Raw genomic sequence first — 13,141 nt, forward strand, 5'->3', positions numbered from 1 at the left:
TCATCTAGAAGTTGCAGCTGTCACCAGAGCATACTGGATCTTCTAACAGCAAGTGAAGAACTGTGAAACAAAAATTACTTGTAAGCCTTAATTTGGTACAGCATTGCTTAGCTTAACAGAGTACATATGAGTACAAAAAAACAATTGCAAGCCAAGTACAGCAGTTCCATTATGGGATATACAAAGAGTTGTCAAAATACAATTAAGAACTCCAAAATATTTCTTGTATTCCTAAATCATTTCTTTATCAAATGACCTTTGTATATTCTTCATGCTGTTGCGCAGATGGCAGAAATACACTAGTGTGTTCTGTGTTTTATTAGGAATTATGTCAAAACAAAGTATTTCACTGTGTTCAGGAATATTATATAGTATTTTACTATCCTGCTGCACATGTTTCTAATTCGATATTAAACTCCTACTGGCTTATTGTTTTTATGGATCCTCATGCTGTAGTTCAGCTTTGAATTCCAGTTCAATTTGTTGCAGATCCCAGTAGTTTCATGAGCTTAAAAAAAAAAAGGTTTCAAAAATGTGTATTTCATCAAGCTTATGGTGATGTAAAGATAATGCTGTGATATCTGAGACCTTTAGTCTTTCACAAGGTTTTCAAAATATCAGAGTTTCCTTGATCACCCGTTATCAGTCTAGAACCCTGGTGACTTTCTGTGCTGGAAGATTCTAAGTCCTGCAAACTAGAGCAGACTTGGGAGTTTTGGATCTCAGGTTGCCAGACTGAAAGCTTCAAAATTTGTGTTTTCCATTATAAAGCAACACTTTTGTCAACTGAAATTTGACTTTAAGCAACCTTATATGTTAGCAGAAATGCTTCAGGTTTTTTATATTGAACTGGTGCTGGCATGTAGATCTGTGATGATGTGCTATTCCTTCCTGTAAGTATGAGTCAAGCTTGAAAGAGAGAAAGAAAAAAAAAAAACAAAATATATCAATTACTGCATTGGAGTGTTTTGTGTACTGCTGATAATGTTATTGATGAGGATGGCATGGGAGTGTCCATTCTGTTTGTGAGCTTTAATTCAGAGTTCTGCATTTGAAAAATACTCTGGCTGTTCCTGCAATAGCATAGGAGTTCCTAACAATCTTTTTTTCTGAGCTCCATCAATAACATTCAAGACTTGTGAGCTGCTGAGAAACATGTAAGAGAATCACGTATTTTCAGAAATACAATCCAGTTATATTGCACAGTATGTCTGTTAGTGATCACTTGCCAAAAAGAATGAATATCCATTTAAGTGTATATATACATATGTGTGTAATTTCCCCTGAAGATGTTCTGAATTTTGTAGACCAAACTATTAGTCTTGAGAAGAAAACTGTTTTGTTTTTAATAAACTTTATGTTGTCTTAAATTGCTTCCTGTATAACGAAAGATGTTGCCAACCTTAAAGGTTACAAAAATATCTTCAGTAATCTCACTTTTATATATGTCTATGTCTATGTTTGTAGCTGATATAAAAATTCCTTTGCATTTATCCAGTATTTCAACTCAAAATTTACAAATCCAAACAGTTCTCAAAGTAGCACTATGAAGTATGTCATTGTAGTTTTCCTCTTTTACAGATGAGGAAATTGAGGAAGATAAATGAAAGGTTTATTTCTTTTAACTAGCATTTTTTTGTGTTACTGTAATACATATATTATTTCAAATGCTATTTTTATGTGTTTTTATTTCTGTATCCTCATTGACTTTGAATCAATTAATCCATGGTTAAGGGTTGACACACCCCCATCAAGACTAGAGTTATGACTTAGTGTTAAGTCTTTGCCTCTTTTAGCAATGACTTATAGCTCGGATAGTTTGGAGACATTTGCAGTAACCTAGTACTTAGAGGTTACCTCAGATGGATTTGTGCAGTGTAGCTTTTATCATCACATTTATCAGGCAATTCTTGTAAAAAAAAAGCTTGTCTGGGTACCAGTGGAGCCTGACATGCACAGGAACTACTTAAGGGACTACAGGATATGCAAGGGGGGATAGAAAAGAAAGAAGATCCTCAGAGACATTATGTGGGTATTTCACTAAAATAAATTTTTCCCAAGCATTAGCATATCCTCATGTTAAAAAATTTACTTAGACTGTGAAATAGGTTTGTTGCTCTTAATCTATGGAGGTTATACTGCAGTCTCAGAAGCCTTTCTATCCCTTGGGCTATATTTTACATGGCTGTGGCTTTATATGAAAGTTTTACTGTCATTTTCTTTTAACTGTTCATGATTTAAGTAATCTACCACAGCACTTCTTTTACAGTAGCATTTTATAGTGGCATTTGCTGACAACACTAAGAGTATCTTTCTTTGACATTCTATTACCTTGAATCAGCAAATATAACCTGTACTGAGTAATAAAGTTTGGAAAAGGAAAAACAGTGTATGTACAGGATGCCATGCCTTTGAAATGCTGAATAAACTTGGGGCATTGCTACTGAAACAACTGGATTCACCACAGTAAATGGAAGAATGGAATTGACCTCCCCTACTTAAAATCCATTGGCTAAAATTAAGTTTAGTGCTGAAATACAGCAGATGTATGTTAGCTGCAAAACCTTGTTTTTATGTGAGCTATCCAGATTTGCTTATTTACACAAGTTCAGCCTTTATTACTTTAATGTAAATATTCTTTGATACAATAGGTACAGGCCAAATTACTTCAAAAAGGGTACTAGGCTTCTTGTAGCAGATTCTTTGAAAATAGTCTTAGTGCTTTCAGTAAAAAATGATGAGTTATTAATTTCTTCCATAGAGAGAGATGGGGAAATGGAAGAATCTATGAAATCAGAATGAAATGGGTATGGGTCACAACAATTAAATTGGGTTTTTTTCCTTGAATTGGCTTACTTTTATTTCACTAGCTGCCTTGTTTTGAAACTATTCCTTATTTCAAGTATATGAACAGAGAATTTTTCAGGTATTTCAGTCATTTGTTTGTGTGTGGTTATGATTTTTTTTTGTAGAGCTGTACCTTATGCAGCATCTGATAATGAAGTACATAAATCTTCTCCTTTACCCAATTACCAGTCAAAGATGGATCTGCCTGGTAGATACTTGTACGGTATTTCTCTACACAGTAGTAATGGCGACAGTAAACTTGAAAGATCCAGAAGGCTAGGGAGCTCTTGGAAGGTATATTTCAGTGACTACAGGTACTTCTCTTGTACATAGTGACTGGAAGTGGTGAATCTTCATTGCTCTGAAACTCTCCCCTTCCCTTGCTTTCTTCCTTTGTCTGTTTTCTTCAAATTTTTATTAAACTTCAGCCTGTCCTCCTCATCAAAAAGGTTCTTTTGAGTCAAACAAAAAGTACCAAATGAGCAAAGGACACTGTCATTTCAGCTGAACTATACACCAGGCTGCTAAGTAATCAGGGAAGCACCAAAGGTCTCTGAATTACAGAAGCTACTGTTCATGCTGTAGATAGAAAATGACTGCAACATTAGAGTGTGAACTGCTGTTTCTGACAATAACAGGAAGTTGTTAAGTCCCAGTGAGAAGCTGATTTTTTACTAAGCTTCTAGGAATAAATGAGAGAGCTAGCCTATGGATGAAAATCTACCAAAGGAAGTATAAAAAATATTTAAGAGTATGTTTTTTATCTCAAAAATCTGGAAAAAAGATTTCATGAGTTTGATTGGCAGGAGTTATAATTTTTTCTTTCCAATTTCTATTGTGTTGAGAAAGAAAGCCAGAATATACTTCCATGATCCCTGCAGTTTTATAAGCCTTAAATTCCACCGGACTATATTGGTATTCCTTTTAAGTCTTTTTTTTTTTTTTTTTTTTTATTAGTATATTAGTATTGTTTTCCCAAGTTCTCATTTGGTTTTAGAGCATATTAATTGCTTCCATAAAGTAGAATGTTTTGATCGGGTTCAGGGCAGGAATATCAATGCATCTGCTCAGACCAGGGAGCCAGAAGGATACCAGGCTTTTTGAGCAAAATAGCTCTGTATTTGTACAGTCTGCTTATTGGCTGCTTGCTGGTACAGTCCTCAATGGGGAGTGCAGAAAACTCCTCTGGAGTGGTACTGTGCCGTTGTTATGTTAATAAATGGGGATAATTGGGAGCTTAGGCGGTGCTAGTTATTTCTTCTCGTTGTTTCATATTCCTTTTAATGTTCAGTGCAAAAAAAAACCCCCAAAACAGGCATGAAGTCTGTGGCAGTAAAAACTGTTTAGAGCTATAACTTCTTTCCTGCTTCAGTAGTTTGATGCAACAATAAATGCAGCTGTTCTGAGGAAAAGGTGGAACAATCTACCTTGAAAACTCTTTGCACTGTAGTTCTTATTGTCCTTTGTCTTCGTGTCCCCCAAACATGCTTTTTTATGGTTAATTCACTACTCCTTGAATTTCTATGGTATCGATTCTGTTGACGGGAGTGAATATTTATTAATGGAAGTAAGAGACTCCAGTCAACTGCACTTTCCCTTGTTATCAAACCCTATAAAATATTGAATCTTATCAAGAAGCCTATGACTTATAATAAATATTTTCATCTATTGATAGCAGACTCATTTTTGCCTGTTCCATAGCTACCATGCTATATATTAAGTTTTCTCTCACTTGTGACATAACCATTCAACTACTGAGAGAATGTTATTATAGAAAACCACCAGCATGGTCACATTTGCACACATATCAATACAAGCATGTATAATTCCTATTGGAGAGGATATAGCAGGGATACAAAAATAATCTGCTGCATAGTAGTCTAGTATAAGGTGGAGTGGGACTCCACGTGTTCTCAATGCAGCGAAAGAAAGAGGAGGAAGAAGTAGAGAGGCTCTGTGAAGGTAAAAGAGTAAAGAACAACCTACCTGAGATACCGGAGGACGATATGTTAATCTCAATCATACTGTACTTTTTAGCAGGGGCTGTTGTGATAGGACAAGGGTAATGGTTTTAAACTGAAAGAGGGTAGATTAAGACTAGATATAAGGAACAAGTTTTTACAATGAGGGTGGTGAAATGCTGGAACAGGTTGCCCAGCAAGGTGGTAGATGCCCTATCCCTGTAAATGTTCAAGGTCCGGTTGGATGGGGCTCTGAGCAACCTGGTCTAGTGGAAGATGTCCGTGCTCATTGCAGGGGAGTGTGGACTAAATGACTTTCAAAGGTACCTTCCAACCCAAACTATTCTATGATTCTAAGATAACATGTGATGCTTTTTCATGTCTGAGGTAGACATGTGATGAGACAGGGATCTGCTGGAGGATTGCTCGAAGAGCAGTTATATCAAAAACAGGTCTTGGTTTTTGGAATGTTTTGTAAACCAAGTATTGAACACTGAAAGTGGTATTTTGTTGTACTGTCATTAAAAAACCCACAATATTTAAAATCATGGATTCAACTCCAAAAAATGCTGAGACTAGTTTGGAAACAGCAAATGTAACAGTAATAGTAAAAAAAAGCTCACTGTTTGGTCTGTTTTAGAAATTTTGAGTCTGTAGGGTACACATCAGTTGTTTTCAAATGTCTTCCTTCAGTTCTGAGTACCAGCCAAAAAATCAGTGTGTTTCTCTTTTTGATATAACCAAGATTATGTGTTTGTATCTTCCTTGCACCTATGGCATTACTTAAAAGAGAAACTCCGAAAAGTGGGAGACTTAGCAATATTGGATTTTCTCATCTGTGTTTTTATGTGCTATTTTACACATTTAGTAGAATGGAATTTCCTTTGTGGTGGTTTTTTACAGTATTGCATCAAAACTCTAACATCATCAGTAAATTCTGCTTATCTAGCAAGTAGGAGAATAGCAGGGTGCACTGTGGATAAGGCAATGAGGACTTAGATTCAGGAAATACATGTATTACAGTGCATTGAGCAGTAAGTGGCATTCAGAAGGCTTTTGACTTTACCAGAAGCCATTTTCTTATCTTTAATAATGTGATAAGTTTTTCTGTCACCATATCTTTGGTCTTACTAGCATGTGTGGCAGATACTTGATTCACAAGAAATTTAACAGTTGATTCAGATTGTAATGTTTGCTTAAATTAATTTATGGCAATAGTAAAAGTGATATGTTATTTTTCATGCTCAGGAAATGTGTACGTAGTCATATACTCTCCATATCATGGAATCTCTTTGTGACTATTTGTGTTGAGTTTTGTAGGTTTTCAAAGAAAAACATTGTGTTTGTCTGTAGAAGGGGAGAAAAAGCAGAGGAAGAGGCCAGCCTTATTGGCTAATCAAAAAAAGCAAGTATGTCAGAGAAAGGAAGAGGAGACCTCCCTTAGCAGGTTCTTGCTTGGGACACCAAGCCTTACACTTCTTCCTGGGTACTGAACTAGTCAGTTAGCAGGGACCCCTTTTTGTGATGCAGTTTGATGATTTTTGTGAGCAACATTATGAAGTTCAAAAAAGCACTCCATCCTGATCTCAGCAAGAGCACTGTGTGAGAAATGAATATCTAAATTACAGTCTAAATGCTTTCTTGATGCATTTTGGGTAGATCGTGTTCTCCTGCCTGCAGTTTATGAGGTTGTCTGATTTATGTATTAGCATAAATCATTGACTTCTGAATATGGTTGTATGAATTTACAGCAGGATTCACTTACAATTTACTTGTTGATGTGAATGTTAACTGAGCTGTTTATCTAGATTCTTATATATATCAATTTTATGTTTCTCAGGTTACATTTATTTACATAATGTTTATTAAGTCAGGCACAGTTATTGTGTCAAATATTCAGGTTTCCTTTTCTCTGCCTTGGAGTATTATAACAAAAACTTGAGACTGTAAGGGGAGCAAGGGAAAGATTGGTAAGAGTCTTTTGGATGGTGGGTTGGTTTTTTTTCTTCAAAATTTTCACCATAAGTCAGTCATATCACAGAGGAGGAATAAAATATGTAAAAGAGAAGGGAATATAATTCAGTGGTAGAAGCTGTTCAGATTCACTAGAAATTCATGTGAGCACTTGTAAAATTGATGCAAGGTGAGATGTTGACATTGTAAACTAGCATATGTAAACACTGTAAACATGGCCAAGTTTGGCAAATGCCAAAACCACATTGCTCATCAGGGCTTACAAGACTAAAATGAGTGTAGGAACTTTGAAATAGTATTGCATTTCATAATACTCTGGGTAACCTTTTATCTTATGATTCAGCATATATGATCCTAATATTTTGCAGCAACTATAGGTTAGACTGGGGAATGTTGTTCCAGTCAGGAACTTGTAATTTTTGAAAGTCACGAGCCGAATTTTGAAGAAATAAAAAGTTTGACTTTTGTAACTGAATACTTTGTTATTATGTGCTGAAACCACCTTTTACCCTCAAAATAAACTGCAGGAATTTAATTAACTTAGGCAATGTATGGCATGTCATTTAGTTGTGAAAACATGATTAAACTAAGTTGGCAAATTTGTTTCCTTTCTGAATTTGTCTAGATGACATTGGACTGTCTGGTTCACTTTTCTGCTTGTCCTCACAACACCACTAATCCCTTATGCTGCTGGTTACACTCTTACTGTGGGTGCTGTACCTGCTAGCAGGGATGAATGCATTGTATGTTGTTTTGTCCCAAATAAAAATGAAGGCTGAATCTTGCAAGCTACATTCAGTACTCTAGCTGCCATGTTGCCTTAGCCTATGGCTGTTGTGGTCAAAATGTGCGAAAGCACTGACTATCTAATAAGGCTGTTATTACCTGTGTCTTCTGTGGTAGCTCTGCCTGATGGGAGCTGCTGAGTTTGACATCTCAGGTTCCTTAGGAGAAGGACCTGGGACTCTCACAGTCCCACTGATTCTGCTTGGTTAGTTGTTGCCAGCTTGTGCTGGGCACTGGCAGGTCCTTTTTACAGTGGCATCATATGGGTTATCTAACAGTCACTGAAAATCTGGATTACTCTGCCCTGACTTTGGAGCTTTCTACAGAACCTAGAAATATTGCTGTTTCTTCGAACCCCTTCCTGCGAATCTCTTACTATTTTCAGTTCTACATTCCCCTCAATGCTTTGAGTCTTTTTGGTAAAGTCTTGGTAGAACTGTCTGTATTATGGTTAAAGGCAGATCTATAGCAATAGGAATATATAGAGAATATCTCTATAACAGAATTCAGATAATTTTGTATGTTTGTAAAACCAATAAAATAAAATACTGGCTTTTTAAGAGGTTCTATGAATGTAATTGTTGTGAAACTATAAAGATGGCAATGGCTGCAAGGGTGGAATAAAAAATTGACAACTTTCAGGGAGTGAATTATAAAATGCTAGCTGTGTGAAAAATTATGCTGATCACACTCAGTTAACCCTAAGGGGAATGTTGTCTGAATGAAGACCACAAGGATTGGTCTCATGTTTTCTAGTACTGCATTCTCTTGTCCTTCTATTTCTTGTACACATATTTATAATAATGTAAAGATTTCATCAGAGAATGGAAATGGGATTTTGATAGCCAAAAAAAAAAAAAAGGTCACTTGCCAGTAATCCTGAACATGGCTGTTGAATGGATTTGACCCTGATTTCAGCTTTCTTCTTGGCTGGCAGGTGCCTGGAGGCCCTTCAGTCTGCTTTAGAAGACCTTGTTTTAAAAACAGTAGTATTTGTCGCCTGATTATGAATGCAGATTTTGCATGTGCTTGTGATTTACAAGGCCTTGCTTATGTGAAACAGGCTATAAACTCTCCTTGGAAATGTATAGTAGTCCAGAGTAGATAATTACACTTTGAGAAAAGAGCCTCTGTTTCCAGTGAAAACACTGTAAAGTTATTTCAGAAATGCTCTGACCTCAGACGTTTCATATAACTTACACAAAATGCTTTCACATTTGTGCAGCAGCTAGCGGCTTGATCTCTGCCATCTCATAAACGAAAGCACAGAAGTCTCCCTGGGAAAAAAGCAGGATGTCTATGCTGTGGCCTACAAAGCTAGTGTTATTTTACTCACTCTGTTCTTTGTGTCTATACCCTTAAACAGAAGAAACCTTGCCCTCCTTTAAACAAATCTGTCTCCTAATCACACCCCACCCCCCACAAACCCAACTTTCCCTCAGATTTTTCTTCCTCCCTGCCTCCACTCAGTGTACACACACTAATAAATTCTGCAGTAAAAACCTTGGGAGAATTTCTCAGCACAAATGGAAAGAAGATGTCAAAGGCTGAGGATAGGAATTTTCTTTCTGAAGTGCACAAACAATAGAGAACAATTGAAACAATGGGGGAAGAGCCAGAGATGGGTGAACAAGCCATGAAAGTACTGCATTAATTTTCTTTCGTTGAAACCCCACTGGTTCTCTTCACTATCATCCAAAAGAGCTATTTTTTGTTTGCAATTGTTTGTTTTTCAAGACTCTTGGTGGAAAGCAAAAGCATTGAAAATAAAAGTGCAGAGACTTGTGAGAATGTTCACACCAGAAATGCTCCTGTGGCCTTTTGAAAAGCTGTTTTTAACTTCTGGTACAATAAAGTTGTTAGATATTGATGAAGATTTTGTATGAAAAATTTGTGTGCTGGAAGGATGACTGAATAGAAACAGTGGTGTGTGGCACTCGGGGAGAGGAAACACCAAGCAGTCGTAATTGCTGGCTTTGCCCAGTAGAAAAACCCTGGATTTTTGAATGTGATGTAGACAGATAGTTTTCAGAAAATCCTACACTGAAAAAGGCGAATAAAATTTAGTTGAGGTATGTGATTCAGTCTTACTAAAAAAAAACATGTTTGGGTATGGATAGCGTTTTCAGATAACTTAATAGAGGAAAATACACAGGAGAGAGGCAGGGGCCACTTCTGCAGATGGAGACAGCTGAACATATTGCCAGCAGTTATACCAGAGAGATGGGCTAGTAGCCCCACAGATCTGCTGTCTGAACCTCTCATGTGAGCATGTTATCACTTGTTTCTGCTCTAGTGAGCCAGCTGAGTTCAGGGAGTGGTCTCTGATGTCTTACTTTGTACCAACTGGCAGAACTGTGGCAGGCACACCTCAGAAAAGTTGTGAGCCAAAACCCATCAGAAACAGGGCTACCCTTGGGCGTAAGAATGGTGTTGAGCGTCCGGATGAAGGCAGAAACAACTCCCACAGTCGCAGCATGATCCAAAAGCCAACATCTGTCTGCAGTCTCGATCGTGTCATGTTATCCATAATTTCACGCCTAAGACCCAAGAAATAAGATTCTCACTGTAGCAGATAGGGGTCCTGTTATTTTCAATTTGCAGCCAGTAAGACATTCAGAGCCAGTAATGGTTTGGTAGTTCAAGGAGATAGAACACACGAGCACAGCCCTTCGCTTGTGCTCAGTGTTCACTGTGAAAAAGGCAGTAATAGCCAGCATTGACTGATTTTAGTTCTTCCCATTCTGCAATTACTGTGTTACTGATGGTATGAGTTTGCAAATTTGCAAGCTCGATGTCATGTATTTGTATGTTTTAAAGTGAGCCTGCTGAAAACGTGCTTTAGTGTAATGTCACACCCAAGTAAGTATATGTGAAATCTGTAGCTAACAGTAGACAATGCTACATGTAGTTTGCAGTGTATATATATGAACGTGTGCATTGAAAAGGTTTGGTAAGAGTTAAAGTATGAAAAAAAAATAGATGTTGAGGCCTTAAAGGCGCAGCAAGGTTGTATCTATTCATTAAATTGTTTTATTTAATTTGTTTCTAAAGAGGACACATTCTTGCAGGGCAACACAAAGTGGACGGGGGTCATAGTTAATTGAGCGTATGCTTTCCACCCAGCTAGCAGCAAGCCCTGTCCTTCTTAATGGGGACGTGGAGACATCAGGTAGCAGGCTTGTTTCTATGTCCTCTGCAGCAGACGGAAGAGATGGCAGGCTATGGAAGGAGAGGCATATGCTTTAACTTCTTGAAAGATTTAGCAGCAGATGCTTTTTCTCTGGCATGCATCAGAAACCCTTAAAAATAAGCAGAAAATTGGCTACAATAGGGATTCTCAAAGACTTGCATGTGGTTGATCGCATCTTTAATATACAGCAGACTGACCTTCCTTCCATTTGCATTTATGTGAACCACATGAATTTTTACTAGTGTAAATTCTGGAATGGTTCAAATGTGCTTAGGTCAATTGGGTTGTACTTGGTTAGTTCTAATTATGTCGCTGGTGGCAACCTTTTCTTGTGCTGAGTGTGCATGCGCACACACACACATTCTCTATCTTAACAGTGGACCCTGCTACCTTGCATGATTCCTTCTCTGTTTACAGCTGCTTTCACAGGTCTTTCTTTGTAATGAAACACCTGCATATCTTTCAGAAAGCTGGAGGTAGAGTCTGCACTGTGTAAGCAGCCAGTTTTTTGCAGACTGCTAGCATTTTTATTCACAATATACTAACCTGAAAACTAGTGTTTTAGAAACCTGCTGGTAGCTTTCTGGAAGGTGCTCAGTAAAAATGGAATAGGAAAGGACCTTGCTGTTTTTGTGATTCTGTCACCTTACTGTTTGTCTGGTGGTAAGTAACACCAAATACTACTTCTTCAAAGTCATGTTATACAAAGAGCTCATTTTGCCTAAAACAGTGTGCTTGAGACTAAACATCAACTTCAGCATTGCCAAAGATAGGAATAAAACCACTACTTTTAGATCCCCTAATCCATTTTTCTTTGGCAAGCTGAGCCAAGAAGGGTGCCAAAATGCATGGCAGTTTTATATGTCTCTGAATTTATTAGCTGCACTTGCAAAGAAGTTTTAAAGACTTAGAAAACATCTATTATCTGATAGGAGATAAACTATTGTCCCTAACTGAAATCAATAGAAATTTTGCCATTTCAGGCATAGTTTTGCTTGTCTAAGTAGTTTGATTCAGTGCATGGGGTGAGTAAACTATTCAAGAAATAAAGGCAGAGTGCCTATTATTAATACAGTAAAGAAGCTGTCTCTAGAATAGACCTGGCATTCAGAGTGAAAAATTATAAATAAATATGTTGTTAGGAAAAAATCGCAAGTTGGCACAGACACATTTCTTGCCATTTCCCATGACTTCATCAGTATCAGTAATTCATCAGTAATTCATCTTTGCTTCTGTTTCTTTCAGGGCCCTCCTGGTCCAAAAGGCGAGAAGGTGAGTTGATGTACAGGTGACACTTACAAGGTGAATGGAAAGCCCTCCCAGCATGAACTAAAGAGACCGTTTGTATTGACGCAGTGTAATGTTAGATTATGTAAGAGAGCTGGGTAGCACACAGATGCTGTGTTAAACCTATCATCTCATCTTTCCACTTTGCAGGGAGATCAAGGTGATCAGGGCCCTCGGGTAAGCATCTTAAAAAAAATGTTACACTTCCCCTTCGCTGAGTAGGCAATTAGTCTTTAGTGCAAAACTAAATTAAATACACTGTCTGAGCTAATTATGCTTATTAGCTGCATTTACCCTGCATGTTGAAGTGTCTGCAGGACAGTAATACTGAACATGACCAGCTAGTGTCTGGGGAAATTTGCGTAACAGTAGTAAGTAATGCATTAAAATATACAATTTCCATTATGTGTGGAAGCAGGTTTCTCAGTGATTTTGCTCTGCGGTATAAAAGCTGGCTTTCCTAACCAAACCTTTCAGTTTCCCCAGCAATGTTTTCACGCCTTGCATGGGCTCCCACAATGCAGAGGGCCAGTGGGTTTCTCATAAATGTACTTCTAGATTTCATGTAAAATGTATCTAGTATTTAGGGAATTATAAACAGGATTCATGTATGCATGTATTAGCTCTTTTTCCTGACATGTATGTATTTCATATTTTTAATAATAATTATACTATCACCTCATAAATACATCCAGACAGTTAGACAGAACATGGTTTAGTTGTGGAAATGTTAAGGTTCTTTTAATTTTTAAATATCATGTTTATTTAGACAGAGAAATAGAGGAATAAAGGGGTGAAAGTTCAGATAGATTGCCTGTGCCAGTTCATTCTTCTTTACATCTGTGCTTCATTAGAAAGCGTTTGGTTACATTGTTCTGATGATATAGTGACTCTCTTTGGTTACACATGTATAAATTTTTCCATAACAGCATATCCCATGGATTATTCTTTTTTTCTGTCAACTATGTTAAATATTTCAAATTTGCAATTTTGTTTTATTCTACTTTTTTGTTTCATATTATTTAATTAAATTTTACTTTTTACAGTCAATAAGATTGAAAAAATCACAACATGCTTTTATAGCTGAATTTGC

General features: G+C 37.1%; 1 protein-coding gene across 1 annotated transcript in view; it reads left to right on the top strand.

The window, feature by feature from the left end:
- COL25A1 (collagen type XXV alpha 1 chain) overlaps positions 1 to 13,141 on the top strand; it is a 315,502-nt gene that overhangs the window by 200,540 nt on the left and 101,821 nt on the right. The window contains exons 6-7 of the mRNA XM_074903974.1: positions 12,007 to 12,033; positions 12,199 to 12,225. Coding sequence (XP_074760075.1) covers positions 12,007 to 12,033; positions 12,199 to 12,225 — 54 coding nt within the window. The remainder of the gene's footprint in view (positions 1 to 12,006; positions 12,034 to 12,198; positions 12,226 to 13,141) is intronic.

This window comes from Athene noctua, chromosome 4 (genome assembly GCF_965140245.1).
Source record: "Athene noctua chromosome 4, bAthNoc1.hap1.1, whole genome shotgun sequence".
Lineage (NCBI taxonomy): Eukaryota > Metazoa > Chordata > Aves > Strigiformes > Strigidae > Athene > Athene noctua.